The sequence below is a fragment of the Salmo salar genome, chromosome 15, assembly GCF_965601325.2.
Source record: "Salmo salar chromosome 15, fSalSal1, whole genome shotgun sequence".
NCBI lineage: Eukaryota > Metazoa > Chordata > Actinopteri > Salmoniformes > Salmonidae > Salmo > Salmo salar.
The window spans coordinates 36087524-36111596 of record NC_138305.1 but is presented as its reverse complement, the minus strand read 5'-3'; the positions used below and the strand labels follow the sequence as shown (position 1 = coordinate 36111596).

General features: G+C 41.0%; 2 protein-coding genes across 3 annotated transcripts in view; one reads left to right on the top strand and one right to left on the bottom strand.

Annotated features, from left to right (window-relative positions):
• Positions 1 to 17429, top strand: part of LOC106571262 (5'-3' exoribonuclease 2) — a 43120-nt gene extending 25691 nt beyond the window's left edge. For both annotated transcript variants that reach the window (XM_014144088.3, XM_014144086.3), the window contains 5 exons: positions 2865 to 2999; positions 5460 to 5590; positions 10414 to 10477; positions 13872 to 14007; positions 17090 to 17429. In XM_014144088.3, coding sequence (XP_013999563.1) covers positions 2865 to 2999; positions 5460 to 5590; positions 10414 to 10477; positions 13872 to 14007; positions 17090 to 17152 — 529 coding nt within the window. In that variant the 3' untranslated portion in view covers positions 17153 to 17429. The remainder of the gene's footprint in view (positions 1 to 2864; positions 3000 to 5459; positions 5591 to 10413; positions 10478 to 13871; positions 14008 to 17089) is intronic.
• Positions 17430 to 19231: 1802 nt separating this feature from the next.
• On the bottom strand, positions 19232 to 20443 carry LOC106571263 (homeobox protein Nkx-2.4-like). Its single transcript, XM_014144089.3, has 2 exons — positions 20077 to 20443; positions 19232 to 19899 (listed from the first exon to the last, which is right to left on the bottom strand). Exons 1-2 carry the CDS (start codon positions 20441 to 20443, stop codon positions 19232 to 19234), a joined length of 1035 nt encoding a protein of 344 aa, XP_013999564.1.
• Between the last annotated feature and the right edge of the window lie 3630 nt (positions 20444 to 24073).

The following is a 24073-nucleotide window of genomic DNA, read 5'->3' as shown; positions in this document are numbered from 1 at the left end:
GAGGGCACAAAGTGCTATACAGAAACCCAGCCTAAAACCTCAATCAGCAAGCAATGCAAATGTAGACGCACAGTGGCTAGGAAAAACTCCCTAGAAAGGCAGGAACCTGGGAAGAAATCTAGAGAGGAACCAGGCTCTGAGGGGTGGCCAGTCCTCTTCTGGCTGTGCTGGGTAGAGATTATGAGAGTACATATTGTTCTTCAAGATGTTCAAATGTTCAAAGATGACCAGCAGGGTCAAATAATAATCACAGTGGTTGTAGAGGGTGCAACAGGTCAATACATCAGGAGTAAATGTCAGTTGACTTTTCATAGCCGATCGTTCAGAGGTCGAGACAGCAGGTGCGGTAGAGAGAGAGAGTGGAAAACAGCAGGTCCGGGACAAGGTAGCGCGTTCGGTGAACAGGTCAGGGTTCCTTAGCCGCAGGCAGAACTGGAGCAGCAACACGACCAGGTGGACTGGGGACAGCAAGAAGTCATCAGGCCAGGTAGTCCTGAGGCATGATCCTAGGGCTCAGGTCCTCCGGGAGGGGAGAGAGAATTAGAGGGAGCATACTTAAATTCACACAGGACACCGCAGAATTCACACAGGAGAATTACACAGACTATTACAGCATAGATACTGGAGACTGAGACTGGTTGGGTCGGGGGACTCTGTGGCCCTGTCCGATGATACCCCCGGACAGGGCCAACCTGGCAGGATATTACCCCACCCACTTTGGCATGGGCTTTGCTACACAGAAAGCAGCAGTTGACTAGTCCGTTGTGAACACTTTGATTAAATCACTAGACATATATCAATATCTTTGAATATACCATGTAAGTATCATTGGCTTAAAACAATTCAAGCTGTTTTCTTTTAGCCTCACTCTGGTGCAAAATATATCTCTCCACTAGCCTACCTATTGTTCCTGCGGTGAGAAGGATTCACCATATTCATTGAATGTTTTCATAATTTATCTGTAGATAATCGCCATAAAGTCTACCAGTAACCAAATTAGGGAGCTAAGTGAATGGCTCTCTTACCGATGCAATTCGGTAGGCTACTGACGAGTCACTCACTTTAACGTCACTGTCTGGCAAGGCCTGATAAGACTTCAAATAAAAACAATCTTTAGTTGTCATGATGTGATACCATGGACATACAATGCATTCGGAAAGTTCAGATCACCTTGCCTTTTTCCACATTTTATTACATTACAGCCTTATTCTAAAATGGATTATATTGTTTTATTTGCTCATCAATCTACACACAATACCCCATAATGACAAAAGCAACAACAGACTTTTAGACATGTTTGCAAATGTATTAAAAATCTAAAACTGAAATAACACATTCACGTAAGCATTCAGACCATTTACTCAGTACTACTTTGAAGCACCTTTAGCAGCGATTACAGCCTCGAGTCTTCTTGGGTATGACGCTACAAGCTTGGCACACCTGTGTTTAAGGAGTTTCTCCCATTCTTCTCTGCAGATCCTCTCAAGCTCTGTCAGGTTGGATGGGGAGCGTAGCTGCACAGCTATTTTCAGGTGTCTCCAGAGAGATTCGATTGGGTTCGGGCTCTGGCTGAGCCACTCAAGGACCATTCAGAGACTTGTCCCGAAGTCACTCCTGTGTTGTCTTGGCTGTGTGCTTAAGGTTGCTGTCCTCTTAGAAGGTGAACCTTCACCCCAGTCTGAGGTCCTGAGCGCTCTGGAGGATTTCATCAAAGATCTCTCTGTACTTTGCTCTGTTCATCTTTCTCTCGACGCTGAAAAACATCCCCACAGCATGATGCTACCACCATGCTTCACCGTAGGGATGGTATTGGCCAGGTGATGAGTGATGCCTGGTTTCCTCCAGACGAGACACTTGGCTTTCAGGCCAAAGAGTTTAATCTTTGTTTTATCAAACCAGAGAATCTTGTTTGTCATGGTCAGTCCTTTAGGTGCCTTTTGGCAAACTCCAAGTGTGCTGTCATGTGCCTTTTACTGAGGAGTGGCTTCCGTCTGGCTGCGCTACCATTAAGGCCTGATTGGTGGAGTGCTGCAGAGATGGTTGTCCTTATGGAAGGTTCTCCCATCTCCACAGAGGTACTCTGGAGCTCTGTCAGAGTGACCATCGGGTTCTTGGTTGACTCCATGACCAAGGCCCTTCTCCCCCGATTGCTCAGTTTGGCCGGGCAGCCAGCTCTAGGAAGAGTCTTGGTGGTTAGAAGTTTCTTCCATTTAAGAATGATGGAGGCCACTGTGTTCTTGGGGACCTTCAATGCTGCAGAAATGTTTTGGTACCCTTCCCCAGATCTGTGCCTCGACACAATCTTGTCTCGGAGCTCTATGAACAAGTCCTTCGGCATCATGGTTTGGTTTTTGCTCTGACATGCACTGTCAACTGTGGGACCTTTATATAGACAGGTGTGTGCCTTTCCAAATCATGTCCAATCAGTTGAATCTACCACAGGTGAACTCCAATCAAGTTGTAGAAACATCTTAAGGATGATCAATGGGAACAGGATGCACCCAAGCTGAATTTTTAGTATCATAGCAAAGGGTCTGAATACTTATGTAATAAAGTATTTCTGTTTTTTATTTTAACTAAATGTGCTAACATTTATAAACCTATTTTCACTTTGTCATTATGGGGTATTGTGTGTAGATTGAGGGAAAAAATTAATTTAATACATTTTAGAATAAGGCTGTAACGTAACAAAATGTAGACAAAGGGAGGGGTCTGAATACTTTCCGAATGCGCTGTATTTTCCCATGTGGGTTGTCTTTATTTTTTGTGTTTGATCATGGTGCTCTGACATTGTATGGTGTTGATTGTGACTGTTCATTTGTTTGAAAAATCTAAAAATTGTACTTACAAAAATCTTTCCTCAGGATGCCTGAGAAGGTTCTGAAGCCTGGGGACTGGGAGAGAGGTAACCGTGGCAGGGGTAACTGGAGGCCCCAACTGGGTTTCAACTCCAACAGGCAGCAGGTCCACCTTGACCAGTCAGCCTTCAGGTCCCTGGGGTACGTGCACACCACTTCAAACTAGATAGCATTGACCGACTTTTATGATGTCCCTTCAACAGTCGCCATTAAATACCCACCTTTTGATTTATGCCATCTAAGCTCTTTTACTTAGTCAGATGTTCTTAGAAGGCTGAATTATCATTTAAATCTGCAGTCTGTAATTCAAACAATGCTCACCCCCCCCCCCCCATGCTTTTTTTGATAAACAGCTGAGGGATGTTTTAAGCTATACAGTGTTTACTGTTACATTAACAAAGTAAATAGTTAAACCAAGTTCAAAGTTCATGAAGTCTAAAAATGAATGTACCTATCCCGGATTGCCCCTTTAAGGAACCTGGGTAATTGAACATCTGGCTGATTCTGGACATGTGTGTCCACGCACATACACACATACCGTTCAAAGGTTTTGGGTCACTTAGAAATTTCCTTGTTTTTGAAAGAAAAGCACTTTTTATCAATTAAAATAACATCAAATGGATCAGGAATACAGTGTAGACATTGTTAATGTTGTAAATGACTATTGTAGCTGGAAACGACAGATTTTTAATGGAATATCTACATAGGCGTACAGAGGCCCATTATCAGCGACCATCACTCCTGTGTTCCAATGGCACGTTGTGTTAGCTAATCCAAGTTTATCATTTTAAAAGGCTAATTGATCATTAGAAAACCCTTTTGAAATTGTTAGCACAGCTGAAAACTATCGTGGTGATGAAAGAAGCAATAAAACTGGCCTTCTTTAGACTAGTTGAGTATCTGGAGCATCAGCATTTGTGGGTTCAATTACAGGCTCAAAATGGCCAGAAACAAAACTTTCTTCTGAAACTCTTCAGTTTATTCTTGTTCTGAGAATTGAAGGCTATTCCATGCGAGAAATTGCCAAGAAACTGAAGATCTCGTACAATGCTGTGTACTACTCCCTTCACAGAACATCGCAAACTGGCTCTAACCAGAATAGAATGAGGAGTGGGAGGCCCCGGTGCACAACTGAGCAAGAGGACAAGTACATTAGAGTGCTGCCTGTTGGAGTAGAAACCCAGTTTGATAAACAGACGCCTCACAAGTCCTCAACTGGCAGCTTCATTAAATAGTACCCACAAAACACCAGTCTCAACATCAACAGTGAAGAGGCAACTCTGGGATGCTGGCCTTCCAGGCAGAGTTCCTCTGTCCAGTGTCTGTGTTCTTTTGCCCATCTTAATCTTTTATTTTTATTGGCCAGTCTGAGATATGGCTTTTCCTTTGCAACTCTGCCTAGAAGGCGCCTCTTCACTGTTGATGTTGAGACTGGTGTTCTCAGAACAAGTTTCAGAAGAAAGTTCTTTTTTTCTGGCCATTTTGAGCCTCTTTTTTTTAACCTTTTATTTTACTAGGCAAGTCAGTTAAGAACACATTCTTATTTTTAATGACGGCCTAGGAACTGCCTTGTTCAGGGGCAGAAAGACAGATTTGTACCTAGTCAGCTCGGGGATTCGATCTTGCAACCTTTCGGTTACTAGTCCAACGCTCTAACCACTAGGCTACGCTGCCGTCAATTAAACCCACAAATGCTGATGCTCCAGATAATCAACTAGTCTAATGAAGGACAGTTTTATTACTTCTTTAATCAGCACAATAGTTTTCAGCTGTGCTAATATAATTTCAAAAGGGTTTTATAATTATCAATTAGCCTTTTAAAATGATAAACTTGGATTAGCTAACACAACGTGCCACTGGAACACAGGAGTGATGGTTGCTGATAATGGGCCTCTGTATGCCTATGTAGATATTCCATTAAAACAGTTGTTTCCAGCTACAGTAGTCATTTACAACACTGTATTTGTGATTAATTTGATGTTATTTTAATGGACAAAAAATGTTATTTTCTTTCAAAAAACAAGGACATTTCTAAGTGACCCCAAACTTTTGAACTGTAGTGTGTATTATTTATGAACGAATTATGCTTCTGAAGCAACCATGATGTAGTCATATTTTTTTTTTTCTTCAAGTCCTTCATTCTTTAGGTTTAGTAGCTATTTGCTTTGATGGGGCCAAATCACAGGTATTCAGAAACGGGTAATTAGGAAAACCTAGCATGAATGTGTTTTTTGGGGGGTGGGGGGGTAGTTTGCTTGTGTGTAGCTGTGACAGGAAATGGTTAGTATTAGCAGTCATGTCTATAGTATACTAAATCTCAGTAGGAATGTTTTATGAAATGTGTTCTGTATGTGTAGGATTTCTGCCGTTAGCTGATGTTTAATGCCTCAGACTTGGTATGTTCCTGAATCTAAAGTAGCCACCGTATTGGGTGCACTTGGCGTGGCATCCGGACCCAAATGTCTTCCTCAATTAAGTACCCGGCCACAAGGGTTAGTCAGCTATTTGGCTGGCAGCTGGCGCTTATAGAAGTGTGTATGGAACAGCCGTTAACTGATGTTTAACGTCTGTGACTTACTCTGCGTGTTCTGTTGTTTTCAGTCACAGCATGAACAGACAGCAGCAGGGAGGTGGGCAGTACAGCAACGCTCCGCCCCCTGGCAACTACCACCAGGGGAACTACAGCAGGCCCCCCCACAGCGGCAGTGGTGGTCACCTCCCACCCTTCCAACGTAAGACCACCTACACCCACACAGGCCCCAGACAAACACCTTTACTGCATTTCTGATCAACTAAAATATAGCCATTACATTGTGTCAAGTAGTAACTCTCTCTCCATCTGAAATAGGCAATAGAAAGGCTGTCAGACGGCCAGTAATCTCCATTCCGATAAGGCGTTTTGTGGCATCATTCCTTACTTGCAGCTACATTTCACTTCCTTTCTCCTTGGCTGAGATATTGTACCTCTTCTGAAAAGACATAACTATATTATACCATTAAATGGCCCTTTGTTCAACACTGGGAAGTTAGAATGGTGTAACCTACGTATGGAGGGGGGACATTCTCTGTTTCCCTGCCCCTAATCAGAGGCTCCTGGATGGGCCCTTGCCTCATGCTCCTCTGACAGCAGGTGTGTGTTACAAATGGCACCCTATTCCCTACATAGTGCACTACTTTTGACCTATATAGTGCCCATAGAGCTCCGATCAAAAGTAGTGCACTATATAGGGAATAGGTTGTCATTTGGGATGCAGACTCGGTTCTCCAATTTGACTTTGATGTGCCAATTTGCAAATGGATGAATAATCTCATCTGTCTGCTGATAGCTTGTGGGGGAGTCGAGACTATTATGGTGGCACTTGATGCAAATAAGCCTTGGTTCCTTCGGATTGTGGCAGCCAGTGCCTCCCCTGGCCTATGCTGTTTATTCCTGATGGTAAACTTGCCAATTAGCAGCGTAGGACCGAACTTCATCCTCTCTTTTTCTATATGAGAGTTATTTTGATTAAGGCAATCAGGGTTAATACTCTGGCCCATCTGTGATTGTGGGCCTGTTTCTCTTCAAATTGTCACTTTACGTGACGGTGGGATTTTTTTATTCATGTTCTTCTAGTCCTCCTGAAGAGATGTAATTATTCCTACACTTCTGGCGGCTTGATATTAACATTTAGTTGATGTGAATTGTAACTGCTTAATTTCACCAACTACTGTACCTTTGACACTTTCCTTGAATAACCAGATGGCCTACACATTAAGTCAGTAAGAGCAATTTACATGAAATAATTGTAGAAATAATTGTAGTATTTATTCCCATGCCCATCCGTAATAAGAGAATCTAGCCATTTTGGTCAACTCATTTATGTACAGGTTTCATGATTATGAATTGTTATATTTAATGAGATTAATAACCACATTCCCTATGGAAAATCTACACCCCCTTGAACTTTTCACATTTTGTTGTGTTACAAAGTGGGATTTAAATAGATTTAATTGTCTTTTTTTGGGGGGGGGGGGGGGTCATTGATCTACACAAAATACACATGTCAAGTTAAAATGTATATCTTTTTATAAATAAAAAAAATTGTATTCACCCCTTTGTTTAGGCAAAACTATCGCTAGTTCAGAAGTAAAATCTGGCTTAACAAATCACAAGTTATGAATTCACTCTGTGTGAAATAATGGGTGTTGACATAATTTTTTTACTGACTACCCCCTTCCTCTTTCCCCATACATCTGTAAGGTTCCCCAGTCAAGTATTGGATTTCAAGCACAGATTTGTCTACAAACACCAGGGAGCTTTTCAAAAGCCTCATAAAGAAACTGCTGTGATTGGTAGATGGGTAACAATAAATCAGACATTGAATATGTCTTTAAGCATGGAAATGATGCTGTGGCTGATGTGTTAAACCACCCAGACAAATCAAAGATGCAGCCGTCCAACTGAGCTGCAGGACAGGAAGGAAATTGCTTTGGGATGTCACCATGAGACCATTAGGGATTTTATAAAAAAACAGCTACAGAGTTCATTGACTGTGATGGGAGAAAACTGAGGCTGGATTAAGAACATTGCAGTGACTCCACAGTAATGACTTCAATGAGTGTGTAGTGATTACACAGTAATGACTTCAATGAGAGTGAAAAGAAGAATGCTAATCTATAGAATAAAAAGCCACAAAAGTAATACTGCAAAAAAACATAGCTAAGGAATACACTTTTGGGCATAAATGCAAACCTTATGTTGGGGGGGGGGACACACCACATTACTGAGTAACTTAACTGCCTCATTTTCAAGCATGGTGGTGGTTGCATCATATTATGGGTATGCTTGACATCGGCAAAGACTAGTGAGTTTTTCAGGATGAAAAGAAATGGAGCTAAGCGCAGTCAAAATCCTGAAGTAAAACCTGCTTCAGTCTGTTTTACGCTAGACACTGGGCGAGGAATTCACCTTTCAGCAGGACAATAACATACAACACAAAGCGAAATCTACGCTGGAGTTGCTTACCAAGAAGACAGTAAATGTTCCTGAGTGGCCAAGTTACGGTTTTGACTTAAATATGCTTAAATCTATGGCAAGACTTTAAAATTGCTGTCTAGCCATGATCCCCAACATCTTGACAGAGCGTGAATAATTTTAAATAGAATAATTTTGCACAATACAGGTGAGACTTACCCAAGAAGACTCTGCCTAAGGTGTTTCTAACATGTATTGACTCTGGGGTAAATTCTTATCTAATGAAGATATATTAGTGTTATTTTTTATTAGTCTTTCAAATATAGTAGAATTGTTCTTCCACTTTGACAGAGTATGTTGTGTAGATCATTGACAGAATGTACAATGAAATCCATTTTAATCACACTTTGTAACACGAAATGTGTAGAAATTCAAGTGCGGTGTAGACTTTCTATAGGCACTGTATACATGCAGACTTGGCATTATCGGTCCCAACAGCACAATTAGCCTGACTAGTTATTGAGACCAGACTAGAAAACAACTCTAGGACGGTAGTGTGCTCGGAGTTCAAAGACATGCTTTTGTTGCTGTTAACTGTCTCTGAGAGGATCCACTAGGTTGTCAGTAATCACCCTGGTCCGGCTGGGTCCTTTGTGTTGGGTTGGGGGGGCTCCTGTGTCCCTCCCGGTGTCCCCGTTTGCTGATTAGTGGTGCTAGCTGCTCTGGGAGACTAGGGGTGGTAATGAGATTGTCAAGTGCTTCTGGACACACTGGCCCCTCTGATAAAAGCCTTCTGGGAGGATCCCATTTGATTGGATGTGTAGTAGACTAGGGAGGGTTGAAACCAAAGTTAACTTCCCCTTTGACTGCACCTCTACCCCCATGTGGTGATGTGTCAACGCGCTGTCTCTGAAACATGTTGTGGGGTTTTGTTGTGCCTATTCAAAATGGCTGCTGGGTAATGACCCACCGGGGAGACACCGCTGGTTGCCATTAGTCTTCTGACATCCAGTCACATTGTGTTAGCAGCAACTTTGTCACACCATTTTAAAAGTTGCAGTTTAATGGTCGTATCCCATGGAATTATATTTCCAAACTAAGTTCTAGACCTAGAACTTGACCAACTGTTTTACTGGAGTAATGGAAGAACATGTGTATTGGGGGACATGTGAGTTGGTTTGAGCTAGTTGTAATCCCTTGGGTTAATACAGTGACTGTATATTGTACCGGGGGATTTTAGGTGTAATCCTTCGTTGTCTTTTGTATCACATGGCCCAGGGCTCTAGAGTTTTAGATCATTGTTAATTAAGGAGATTGACAGGTGTGTAATTATAATTTCCTCCGTTGAGTGACTGTCTGCTGGTCATCAGAGTAGGACAGAAGACACAGGCCAGAGTGGGTGGTCCTCAATAAAGTTGAGTTGGTCCAAGAGATTATTAACGGTCAAGATTTACTCATCTACAGGTCCAACCTAATCACAGCGTCTGGACAAACAGTTATGAATTGTTGGTATGTTTCGGTTATACATAGTTCTTTTTTTCTATGTTTCTCAAGTGACTGAAAATTCTACATCTGAAAACCTTAAGTTTGCTCAGTTATGTTGGCTTGTGGGTCTACTTTACTCCACCATAACTCAGACTGACCAACCAGTCTATATTCTCTCTTGGTCATCTCAGACCATGTTAAACTCTCTACATGTCATAACATTCAGCACTAGGTATTGTACCACAAGGCCAAACATGTTTATTTCCCAGGGATCCCATCGCCTCTTATCAAATTTCTTTTAACACCAGCCTCCAATCCAGGTTTGTAAATGACTGGCTTTTCTTTGCTGAAGTTCTTTTCATCACACCCTTCACCCCGCCCCCTCTCCTCCTGTCTCACCCACTCACCAGGCCTGCCCCTATAAACAAACAAGTCCCAGGCTTGCAGCTGGTCATTGCCTTGGCAACAGCGGATCTAGAAGAAGCGGCTCTCAAAGGGGCTCGCTGCGCTAGAACTAGGGGTACTTGAGCCATCCACAATGCTGCCCACTGAATGCTTATTTCATTTTCCTGAAGGAAGGAATGCAAATGAAGCATTTTTTTCTCTTTTCCACCCACCTCAAATCTTATTGTGATTTAGTGCTTCAATGGGCTTCATTTTATCTTTGGGATTGTTTTATCTCTTGGATCAGGTTTAAGATTGAAATATATGGGTTTGATGTTGAGGTTAAAGCTGAAATTAATTGGGTTAATTAACTTGTACGTTTTGACATGCTGTCGCAGTGTTGTATACCAAACCTGAGTTTCCCTATTGATTGGCAAACATTCCGTGCAGCAGCTTTAACTTTAACTCAAAGGGATTGTCTTATTATTATTTTTTATATTAAGTGGTGTCTCATTTTGTCAATCTAGCATTTACACTCTACTGAGAAATCTCATAGCTGATTTTTATCTATGCAATGTGTGTGTGTGTGGAAATTACACTGATGGCAACTCATCAGAACAGAATTCTTAGGTAGATGGACTTAAAGTATTGCTCTTTAAGAGTTGCGCTCGTTATGTTCACTTAGTCGTGTGTTGGGGCCCTTTTTTTGAAAAAGTCTCTTGTCACCCACAGATTCTAGGCAGCAGGGTCTTCTAGGGACACCTCCCCCATACAACCCTCAGCAGCAATATCCAAGGTGAGTCTACGGCTCTCTGCTTTTTATACATAGGCATGTATTTACAAGGTATTCCCTCATCCTGGGCCTGCTAAGTTCATGACTAATGCAGTAGCATTTTATATACACTTTATAAACCGATGTAGTACTATTTTGTTTTTTAAAGGGTGCTCGCTGCAGCATATTAAGTTAACCTTGATACACATTTGTTTTTTTACTACCCATGAGGTTTAGCGTAATATGTGGTTAGTAGAAACTGTTTCAGTGCTTTAGTGGGGGACCACTGAGTCACACTAAATGTACAGTTAGATGAAACATCTTGCTTTATTAGTTGAGGCCACTGGGCTTCACCATGGGGGGGCTTAGAGATGAATTAAGAATTTGGGAGCGCTAAACAAATTTCTCTTGAGGAGGTTTGGCCAACTTAATGAGGCATCACTAATACTGCTCCGGCAGTATCCTTTCGGCGCCACAGTGTCCGCACAGGCCCGTCATTGATTCTTTCTCCAGACCTCTTGAAGGACTAATCAGCTTCTTTGGTTCAACTTTTCAGGCCTTCCAGGTCCATTGTGGCTCTCTGTCACCTTAGGTCACTAGTTATTAGTGGTGAACTGAAAACTGTTTCTAACTACTTATACCAGCTGGACTGAAATTCCATGCATAAGGAACCTGTAGGAGGGATTACGGATTCCAGTGCACGGCTAAGTCTGGCATTGGGGATGAATGTGACATGGTTCAATAATGAGGGATGGGCCCTTCTAGGACGGTTCCTACTTCTTCCTTCGGCCATTGTAGTGAATAATATGAGACTTAATATGGTGGCTTGGCTTATGGATGGACACATTGCTGAGGCATTATTCTTGGAGTGATGGTGTGGGCGTCACACACATGCAATGTGGCGTCCTCATTTTAGGGATGAGTGCAATTCACGATTCAAGTCACATGTAAATGTCTGGTTTATTTCATACTTTGGCTTACATTTCATATTCTTATACTTTCATTCATGTGAAATGGGTGGCCATTTTTTTTCTCTTTTTCTGAATTAAATCTCCAGGTCGTTACTAATTAGCAGGGATGTTGCTAGGTCACCATGGTCAATTGAAAGCTGCATCAATAGAACTGGAAAAGGTTTTTTTTTTTTTTTTTTTTTGCTCCTGATTAGGCGCTTTGACATATTTAGACGGAATAATGGGTAGGACTGGAGCAGGGAGGGCCTGAAGCCTAAATTGCCCAGCATGGCTAATGTGTTTGTAGCTGTCTATGAGTACGCTAACATGCACACAACAATTGCGGATAGTCAGATTAATATAATAGTTTGACTTAAGCGTTTACATGCTTTGCAATTTCCCTAATATTGTTCACAAGGACACATCTGAAATCAGGCTACGAGGGGACTATGATAAATGTAGAAAATCGCGAACAATTATTTTTGTGAAGCATATTTGGACGTATAAAGTTTATATGAAAACTAAGTGCATGCTTTCAGTTTTCCGATCTCGCTTCACTCATGCATAAGAGGGAAGCTTGCACTACCGATGCTGTCACATGCGCAGCTCAAATACACCACTAGAACTCTGTTTATTAAGGCCTTTACATGTCCTAATTTGAAAGATTACTCAGAAACCAGGTGTTTTAATTGGCATGTGCTTACTTCGATTATGACCTTGCGCAGATTTAAAGTAAGCAGAGTAAGGTGTTTACATGACTGCCATACTCAGCCTGCTGCCATCTGTTTTAATATTGAGTTATTACTGTGCATGTAAACGTACTGAAAGGCTAAGGCACATACAGATGTCAGAATTTAGATATGGATCGGCACAATCTACTTATTCAGTTTGCTGGTGTCTTGGAGCTGAAATTTGGATCATGCGGTACATGGCGTCAGGTATTCTAGCAGTTAAGAACGTTGGGCCAGTAACCGAAAGGTTGCTGGTTCGAATCCCGAGCCGACTAGGTGAAAAATCTGTGCCCTTAAGCAAGGCACTTAACCCTAATTGCTCCTGTAAGTCCCTCTGAATAAATGTAAACTGTGCTAATGCCGATTTAAAAAAAAAAAAAAAAAAAAAATAAAAAAAAAAAATCGAATGGAGAGCAATGTACAATACGGCAAACTATGAAACACTTTTTTTTATTGTATTATATTCTGATATGATGACTTGAACGGTTCATTGGCTAGCTGTTTTAAGTTCTGGTTAGTCTGTAATTTACTTTCTGATAACATCTAAATTATTGCAAATTAGCGATGGTTTAGTCATCTTCTATAACATGGCAGTTAACTTCTTATGGGCAGGTGGGACGGTAGCGTCCCACCTGGCCAACATCCGGTGAAATTGCAGAGCGCGAAATTCAAACTACAGTATTATAATTATTTAACTTTCATAAAATCACAAGTGTAATACATCAAAATAAAGCTTAACTTCTTGTTAATCCAGCCGCTGTGTCAGATTTCAAAAAGGCTTTACGGCGAAAGCATACCATGCGATTATCTGAGGACAGCGCCCCGCATACAAACACATGAAAAACATATTTCAACCAGGCAGGTGCGACACGAAAGTCAGAAATAACGATATAAAAAATACCTTTTTATGATCATCTTCTGTTGGCACTCCAAAAGGTCCCAGTTACATCACGAATGGTGTTTTTGTTCGATAATGTCCTTTATATCCGTAAAAACTCAGTTTAGCTGGTGCGCTTCAGTCAATAATCCACCCAGTTTCCCTCAATCAAAATGCATACAAAATTATTCCCAAACGTTACTAATAATATTTTCCAAACAAGTGAAACAACGTTTTATAATCAAACCTTAGGTACCCTAATACGTAAATAAACTATCAAATGTAAGACTGAGAATCGTTATTGTCTTTACCGGAGAAAAATACCAAAGAACGCGCTGTCTTCAACGCGCTTGGAAACACTCCAGCCAAAATGGGAGCCACCTAGAAAAACTACAATTTCTGGCTCATTTTTCCAAAAACCAGCATGAAACTCTTTCTAAAGACTGTTGACATCTAGTGGAAGCCCTAGGAACTGCAATCTGGGAGGACTTGGCCTTATAATAAAAGTGATAGCCATTGAAAATAGTGGTAGGCTGAAATACTTTTGGGGGGGGGGGATGGTTTGTCCTCAGGGTTTTGCCTGCCATATCAGTTCTGTTATACTCACAGACATAATTTTAACAGTTTTAGAAACTTTAGAGTTTTCTATCCAAATCTACCAATTATATGCATATCCTAGCTTCTGGGCCTGAGTAACAGGCAGTTTACTTTGGGCACGCTTTTCATCCGGATGTCAAAATACTGCCCCTACCCAAAAGAGGTTAAGAGTTGATTTGTGATGTAGACCCTACAGTCCAGAAATTAACCAATGAAATAAGTCATTATTAAAGTCCAAAACAACAATGTTTGTACCCACACAGGCAGCAGTATGGTGGTGGTGGGCATGGCTGGGACCGGTCGACGCAGAGAGGAGGCCACGGAGGGGGGCAGGGCCAGGGCAGCTACCGTCAGCAGCGTGGTCAGGACGACCGCAGAGGAGACCGTGGAGGACAACCGGTAACTACATTATTCAGCTGACTTTATTTAGGACTAACATATGACATCAATGAGGAAGGCGTGACCTCAACGTCAATATACCTGTGTTTAGGGCTGGGCGATATGACGATTTATATATCGTGTGATGGAAAAACATCTATCGTTTCCTATTATGCTCTATCGTTTATTTTGTTGTGTCGCAAATCACACTCTTTACGGCAATATCTTTTGTCAATTGGACGACACTTTGCGTTCTTCCACACGTGTCGTGTGGAAGGACATTTGCAACACTAACGAACATGGAGGAGAGTGAACGTGGCACGGAGACAGGGAGCTCGTACCTAAAAAGAGGGGCAACTTCGGTCACATAGACGTGGTTTGGGTATCAAAGTCTGACATGAACCAGAAAACCAACCTCAGCAAAATATGCCGCAGGCCGGTCCCGACAACGAACTCCATTAACCTATTTTACCACCTACGCAAGAATCATGTGAAACAGTACGGAGAGAGTCTATGGATGAGACCCAAAAAAGTACAGTCGAGTGCTCAAAACAAACCCCCGACTCAGACGTTGCAAGAGGCTTTTGCCCGCGGCACAGCATATGGCAAATAATCACGAAGATGGAAGAAGATAACAGCTGCCGTTACAACTTACATCTGCAAAGACACGGCCCCAATTTATACGGTCGAGAAACGGGGGTTTCGTGAGTTGGTACTTACACTCGACCCAAGGTACCAAATGCAAATACCTTTTATTTTATTTGAGTATAATTCAAAATGTAATAAGAAATAGGCCTTTACATGTGGTCATTTTATATATACTATTTATTTATTGAATTTACAGGAAATGTGTATATTGTGAAATGTACCGTTATTGGGATATGAAATGACCTATATAGGGATATGAGATTTTGGTCATATCGCCCCGCCCTACCTGTGTTCATTTGATCATGGAATAAAGCCTGCGCAGAATAAGTGACTTGCCTGTTTGAGTGCGCCAACTCCTGTTTACCATGAATTAGGCCTTTTGGAACTTTTTCCTGGATAGTAACTATTATTGACGTCAACAATGTCCACCTTACAAGGAGCACGCCTCCAGCGCATTAGGAGCACGCCTCCAGCGCATTAGGAGCACGCCTCCAGCGCATTAGGAGCACTTACCTATACTATGCACATGTTTGTTTATGGCTTTAAGTCAGAACATTGTTTATGTGGATAGTGATCAGTTATTTTGCATGCGTATGATAGTGGCTTGCAAAGGGGTTCACCAACCTTGGCATTTTTCCTATTTTGTTTCCTTACAACCTGGAATTAAAATTGATTTTTGGGTGATGTGTATCATTTGATCTACACAACATGCCTACCACTGAAGATGCAGAATATTTTTTTATTGTGATACAAACAAGAAATAAGACCCCAAAAAATGAACTTGTGACCGTGCATAACTATTCAACCCCCCCAAAGTCAATACTTTGTAATGCCGCCTTTTGCAGCAATTACAGCTGCAAGTTTCTTGGGGTATGTCTCTATAAGCTTGGCACATCTAGCCACTGAGATGTTTGCCCACTCTTCAAGGCAAAACTGCTCTAGCTCCTTCAAGTTGGATGGGTTCCGCTGGTGTACAGCAATCTTTCTCATAACACAGATTCTCAATTGGATTGAGGTCTGGGCTTTGACTAGGCCATTCCAAGACATTTAAACGTGTCCCCTTAAAACACTAAAGTATTGCTTTAGCAGTATGCTTAGGGTCATTGTCCTGCTGGAAGGTGAACCTCCATCCCAGTCTCAAATCTCTGGAAGACTGAAACAGGTTTCCCTCAATAATTTCCCTGTATTTAGTGCCATCATCATTCCTTCAATTCTGACCAGTTACCCAGTCCCTGCCGGTAGAAAAACATCCCCACAGCATGATGCTGCCACCACCATGCTTCACTGTGGGGATGGTGTTCTCAGGATGATGAGAGGTGTTGGGTTTGCGCCAGACGTAGTGTTTACCTTTATGGCCTAAAAGCTCAATTTTTGTCTCATTTGACCAGAGTACCTTCTTCCATATGTTTGGAGAGTCTCCTACATGCCTTTTGGCAAAGACCAAATGTGTTTGCTTATTTTTTTTCTTTAACCAATGGCTTTTTTCTGGCCACTCTTCTGTAAAGCCCAGCTCTGTGGAGTGTACGACTTAGTGGTCCTATGGACAGATACTCCAATCTCCACTGTGGAGCTTTGCAGCTCCTTCAGGGTTATCTTTGGTCTCTTTGTTGCCTCTCTGATTAATGCCCTCCTTGCCTGGTCCGTGAGTTTTGGTGGGCGGCCCTCTCTTGGCAGGTTTGTTGTGGTGCCATATTCCTTAAAAAAAAATTTTATAATGGATTTAATGGTTCTCCGTGGGATGTTCAAAGTCTCTGAAAAAAAATTGTTATAACCCAACCCTGATCTGTACTACTCCACAACTTTATCCCTGACCTGTTTGGAGAGCTCCTTGGTCTTCATAGTGCTGCTTGCTTGGTGGTGCCCCTTGCTTAGTGGTGTTGCAGAATCTGGGTCCTTCCAGCACAGGTGTGTGTGTGTGTGTGTGTGTGTGTGTGTGTGTGTGTGTGTGTGTGTGTGTGTGTGTGTGTATACTGAAATCATGTGACAGATCATGTGACAGAGTGCACACAGGTGGACTTTATTTAACAAATTATGTGACTTCTGAAGGTAATTGGTTGCACCAGATCTTATTTAGGGGCTTCCTAGCGAAGGGGGTGAATACATATGCACAAACCACTTTTCTGTTTTTTTATTTTTTGAAACTAGTTATTTCACTTCACCAATTTGGACTATTTTGTGTATGTCCGTTACATGAAATCCAAATAAAAATCAATTTTAATTAGAGGTTGTAATGAAACAAAATGGGAAAAATGCCAAGGAGGGTGAATACTTTTGCAAGGCACTGTATATGGCAGGGAGACAGAGGGTAACTACTAATTCAGCCTCTCAAAATATACATTAGAAGAAGACTAGAATGAAGCAAAATGTTGCAATGTCTGACATCTTTGATCTTCATACGCAAATTTCATGTGCAGCATGTCTGACTGATTTGGCCCTTGTTTTCTGTGTTTTACAGGGATACCACTCTGGACGGAATTACCACTTGCCACCCCCAGACGGAAAATACAATTGGAATTAAATTCAGACCTAGTAGTGCTGAAGGCGATTTTTAATTTTTACTTTTTTCGCAATACACGTCTTTTTCAGGCTGTTTACTTGTAAGATGTTTTTGTTTTTAATTCTACCTAAAATGTTCTTATGTAATGCATTTTTAAAGATAACTGTAAAACTTGTGAAATACAAGTCAGTCAAGACAATTGTCATTGTCAGTTCATTTGGAAAGATTAGCTCCATATTTCAGTGTACAAGTTACTCTATTTTCTGAAATAAAACCAAATTCAGCTTTTTGCATCACATCTACATCTTTGGTTTTTAGAATCACATTTCTGCTGATTTCTGTCAACCTCTAGCTTTTTTTTGTCAAGCATTCATAGAACAAATAATGATCATTTTGTTTATAAACTCAAAATACCTAAATCATTAAGGAGTTAAACACTTTAGATAATGGGTTTATTTAGGTTTTTTATCAATTTAATTCTTTAGTCATTAATTTAGATTGACGAACTCGACGGCAGTTGCATCAGGCCTTTGTTTTTGAGGTGTAATAATGTCATTAACCGATATCATCCTATTTTATATCCTATTTTATATCCTGTCTTGTTTCATTAAATCGTCACGGTCCATTTTCATAGGTAGATGAATGGCTGAATGGTATTTTAGCGGGCAGGTAGCACAATGTACTTTTTCGGCTTGCTTGCGTCTTGATGCTGAAACTGGGATCATGTAGTACAGGGCAGCATGTAGTCTAGTGGTTAGAGCGTTGGGCCAGTAACCGAAAAGGTCACTTGTTTGAATCCCCGAGCTGACAAGGTGAAAAAATCTGTTATTAGCCGTTGAGCAAGGCACTTAATCCTAATCGCTCCTGGGTCGCCGTTGATAATGACAAACCCTGGCCTTCACCCCACTGTGTGAAGATGTCTCAGGGGGAGTTCGGATATGCAATTCACACATGCAATAATATACACTTGTACATGTGTGAAATAGGACAAATATAAGCACCCACCAAAATTATTATAATACTTTGTCTCAATTATGTGCCAATTTAATTTGGGACATATTATCAAGTAGGCTAATTTAGCCTCACATTAATTAGCATTTTTCCTAGCCTGTATTTCAAAGTCACAAAGAACCCAGGAATAACAAAGAAATTATATTTATTGGAAATTACAATCTTAAACAATTGTGTGCAGTTACAGTTTGGAAATTCTAACCTTTCGTCACCTGATAATAGACCTTATTTTTTGCCCAAACAGCCTAACAGGTCCAATTAAATCTCCTGCAAATAGTCTTGCGTTTTAGGACTTTATCTTGCTGTATAGACTAGGTGCTTAAATGTTTATCTCCACTTAACCAGGATGCCTTGTAATGGCAGAAAATATTGGAATTTACATTTATTGAATCTGTTTTCTTTCAATAATTGTGTGGTGGTAATAAGAAATAAACAACACAAATTGTAACATTGCTATAATGTAAAGTACAATATCATTGGAATAATTTAATTACATTAGATCTGTTTGAAATCATTGTGCTATACCTGTGAAATTCGATGCATTCCAGTCAATGTGGCTCATAATTATTCTATCAACATAAATAAGCAGTAATGCTTACATGCCAAGCGATATATTTTTAAAGTTTAACAGGAATGTGATTGGTATATATTTACGCTATGCAGCAGCAGTCACATTTTGTAATTTACCAAAACAATTTTTGAACAAATATTTCGTTTAAAAACAAAAATCATAGTCACATGAAATATTTTTGTTAGCTATATACAGTTAAGGTTCATTCATCGAAATATTACAATACTTCGGACTGATACCCTCGTGTCCTTAAAGAATTGAATGCCAACAAATAACTTCACTCCCTTTTACACCCGAATAATACCGTCACGGAGTGCTTGGGAGTCTCATTTTTATCAAATACTCTTGATCAAAAGTATACACGCACGGTCGACTGTTAATAATAGGTGCACCATGCACCTCCAAAATGTCAAATTCTGGTGCTTCTGTTGTCCTCAATGTCAACGACCAATGTCTTTCCGGCTTAAAATCCACTTGACGTTATTTGTCTCCCGAATTAAAATGTAAATTTCTTCCTTCTACCAAGTTCTGCCATAAAGCAGGTTTGAACTGACCATGTTATTGGTGTACTCGAGGAGAGCCGCTTCTGTCTGAGCCATGTTAATCTGGCTGTGTAAACTAGGGGGACTGGGGGACATTTCCTCCAGTTCTTCAGCAGTGGATAACGGATGATGCACCAGCTGATTCTGATGGTGATTGACCACCGCACTGCCCGAAGCTGTCATCTCTCCACTAGAGACGTTCTGCTGCTGCACCTGCTGATGCCCAGACGTCGGTGTGCTGGATCCGTTCTGACTGGGCTTGCCATCCTTCACGAGAACCGGGACTGCCACCCGCCTCGGTGACTGCTGTGGGCACACATTGCCATTCTCCTGTTGAATCTGCAGAGTGGCTTTGTCCTTTGCCTGGCGTTTCATTTTGTACCGGTGGTTCTGGAACCAAATCTTGACCTGTGTTGGTGACAGGTGAATCATGCTCGCCAGGTGTTCCCTCTCGGGTGCTGACAGGTATTTCTGCTGCTTAAACCGCCTCTCCAGCTCGTACACCTGGGCCTGAGAGAAGAGCACCCTTCGTTTTCTCCTGGGCGCAGAGTGTAGGGTCACCATGGACTTGGTGGCGTCCATCCCTGCCAGCGTCCCCATCCCGGTCATGTTCATCCCATTGGAAGCCCCCATGAATCTAGAAACTGCAATAGCGCACAGATACAGGCTGTTAACTTAGACTGCATCTAATATGAATTTATTTAAGTGCTGTGCATCATGCACCATTACAATGTAGTTTCCATTCATTTTAATTTCTTATTGAAAACGAATTGTCTTGGCATTTATTTGAAAAGAAACAAGACTGAGCTTTTTCAACTTACTTGTTGGGTAGCGGGGTTCGGTGTTTGCACTATACCATGCAGTTGCTGCTGCGCCGTTCCTCATGGTGTCTTGGTACGACGGGAGGTCTCCCATATTACCGATGCTGCCGTTGCAGTATCCACCCATTGCGCTGGAAAATTGGGAGACGCTGTGTGGCATGTGATAAGCGGTCGCCACCCCGGTGTTATGGCCCATGGAGTGCTGCTGCAGTCCAGGTTGAGACACCGGAGTCTGCCGATATGCGCCCAGCGGAGACGCGAGGTTCCCTGTACAGTCCATTCCTCCAAACTTTCTGTAGGTCTCCTCGATCGGGCTTAGAATATCTGTCACTGAGAAAGGAGTTGAGTGCTTTGGGCTCAAGGACATGGTTTAGCCCGCAGGTGAATATGGCTGAACGCGGAACAAGCCCGACTGTGGTGCTGTTGTCCCCTCACTGCTCACAGGACACCTACGTAATAGAGTACTTGTGGGTCCGTCTGAGATATCCAATTGATCGCCTTGGAGAAGGAGGGGAGCCTTGGACGCTCTTATCTTGTGTTTACTCTAGCCAGGCGCCAGGTTTACGACAAACACAAGGGGCGGAGCAACGAGCCAAACGGTCCAACAATGGCCATTGACATTTTACCGGGGTAATTGAGGAAAATGTTACTTTTTAGTTAAGATCAGCAAGATGCCGTCTAGATGGTTTGAACTTTAAACGTGAACTTCATAAATACCTCGGATATGGACTTGATTTGAAACGTATTTTGAAAGTGTATTTGGTCTCAAGCTATAGTGTTGTTGAAGTTAGGTAAAGCTGTTGCCATAGCCTAATGAAATAGCAACCTTTTTATCAACTCGAGAGCTCTTGGAGCAGACACGAGACGGAGAATCGGGCACAAAAATGAGGACACTTTAGTTCATCATCCAACCTGCCACATTCTGATCATTTAGCATTTTTATGTGTGTTTTCTCATGTTGACAAATGGGTGCATTACACCATATCGATTTTATGAGCTGTTATGTATTTTTGCTTCTTCTTTACTACATTTCATTCAGACAATACAATGGATGAATATTTTTAAATATGTAGATTTGAAGAATTAAAAACAGCCTACCAATGTTTTCCAGTGACATTGTGTTCACTGCGGTTAACGAGTCACTCATTGGAATTCAGACAAATTCCACTTGTTGACTTGTATTCCAGTCATCATGGTACTTTTTATAATTTGCAATTAGCCTAAATGTAATTTTGGACAGCTCACGGATAGAATATAATATATAGCACAATATCCTCCTAGAACGCAAAAAATGCCAGCGATTCAATGCCAATCCAGTCTTGATGTGAACGAGATTCATCTAAGACAATTAAATGCGTATTAAGGCCTTATATTTTCTAAAACAAAAGTGATGGATCACCAGTAGCATGCTAATGTTGTTAATAACTCAATGTTGTCATTTAGACTTTGATCTGTAATGGTCATTTTATCTCAGGTAGACGATTTCGAGTTCACCTGCTTTAACTCATCGAACGCTTCAGAGGTAGGCTATGCGAGTAGGCTAATCTGAACATTTGAAAAGGGTCATGGTGTGATGGTGATTTCGTGACTTTAAAGTCACTCACTATAAAACTGCCTAATTATTTTTACCAGAAATGTCTTTGGTGCAGGCTATTGACTTATTAATAACAGGTGCATTTATTTCACTTAAATAAAATGTCTGTTAACTTCACCTAATGTTCTCTTTTGTCAATCTTTATAAAAGTGAAGTAAAACTTGATAGATCATTTCTAAATTCTGTGTACATAGCAGTGAAGTAAGTCCCTGTAGCAGAAAGAGATCGCAAGGCCGTAGAATGGTTAAGTGCTGAAGAACAGTCACGCTTGCTAGATACTGACTGGCCTATTGACACATTCTCTTGTTTACTCTTTACTCATGGTTTTGTTAATTTTCCAATAAAAAAAAAACGTTTTCTTGATAAATGTCCTGCTCTCTGTCTTGTCGAATGCAGACCTATTATGTGTAGCATATTGTTCTATTCTACTTCCCTTGTTGGCGATAAGCCCAGAGTATTTAATTTCGATAACATTGTTCCTAATTTTGCTCAGGCCTGCATCAAGGTTTGCCTCGCACAATTGTAGCGTAAGTCTCATTAAAATGTACATAATGGATAAATTCTTCTACTTTTCATGTGTAGGCTATGCATCTGTTGTATCATAGTTCATAATAAACCAATTGTGCTGTGATGGCTACCAGAAGTAGCCTTATTACCGCAGATACCCATTACCGTGCAGTGTGTTTCTGTATGCAAATAACCAAACCTCTCAACCTCGTGGACCTTTCAGTCAGAGTGTATGGCTAGGGACCACCGCGCTCTCATTACGTCCATTCCAACGTGCGTGCTCCTATTATCATGGCTCCATAGAGAAGCATTCGACAACGAAAAAAAAAACAATGACTTCGGTATTTACATTAAAACGTGCATTTATAGCTATCAATACATATGCCTATTCACAAAAAAATATTATTCGAATAGCCTATCGCATGTGCTGGCTTACAGCAGGTGAAAAATATTTTCAGCTCGGGTCCATTGAATTGCAGGTAAATTGTTTTTGTCTTAATCATGTTTCTATTGACTGGTAACTTTTTATCATGAGTCCCTGATCAATATGAATGAAGCCGGTCAAATTACACTGCAATTATTATGATGGATTGGTGTTCCGTAACCTAATCGTTTGTGTAGAAATTGTAGAAACAGAATATTGAGCTAGCTGATTATTGTGTAGCAAGTGGGCTATATTCTTGACATAAAGTAATAGCATCCTATGAAGCAAAACGCTTAAACCCAAAATAGGTCAAAATTGTAAAGAAAGGTATTATTACATAATCGTTTACAAAAATATAGCCCATAGACTACCTATGGACGATCTAGGCCTATTACTTTCCTAGACATTTCAAATGATTAAACAATCCAAAAACTGTTTTAGGTAATTGTATATATACTAGCTATAGGCCAAAACAGTCAACTCAATTTCACTTTTGATTAGATGCATCGACACTGGATGTAAATAGTCTGTTTCATCATAACTAATATAGCACAAAACACAAGACATTTTGGTTGGGAAAGAAAATAAGAGACACTCTAGCACTAAGCAGAACAATGCCCCCCCCCCCCCCCCCCCCCCAAAGATGATAATAATATTAATAATAATTCATAGGCCTTTTATTTTTAAAATAATTTTTGCTTCCCGGCAATGACAGATTTTCTTGAGGTGACAAACTAACCAAATTGCGAATTATTGTGAATTCTGAATGATATTTGAATTGTGTTCAAATATTATTATGCTATTTATTACCTCTATATAATTGTGCATCACCTAAAGTACACCCTACACATTTTTTATGGGGTTATACATGCTTATTAAATATTTTAGGATCATAAACGAATTGCATGCGTTTTTTTGTTTGAGGTTATATTTGAAAATACCCCTATGTCTTGAGGTTATATCTGAAAATACCCCTATGTCTTGCAGGTGAGGGATGGCATCAATGGGGCACTTGATGCATTTCGGCATCACTGGCTCAATAACATGAGAGATTTGGAGAGGTCAGTAAAGGGTTTGTGCGCTTAGAGTGAAGGCCGGGTCCTGAACCGTTCCTGCTAATACACCGGAGATGTAAGTGAAGCAAATGAGCTTGTGCGGAGTCCGTGCTTGTTAGCTAACCCAATTCAACTAAACGAAAAGCTATGATCTCAACTTTCATGTCACGGCGAGGTCAACAAGAAAGAAACAAGATGGATAGAAATGATTTACCGAAGTATATTTTGTAACCTACACGGTTCGACGGTTTCAGAATGTTGCTGGACAGTTGGCGCCTATTCGTTTTCCTGCAGAAGAGACATTTCCAGAAATGGAAGTCCTCTTTGCAAGACAAAGGGCAGCTATATTAAGTTATGCAGCTGTGCTACAAACTACTAATCTAATCGAATCGTGTTGGGACGTCATTCCTTGTGCAC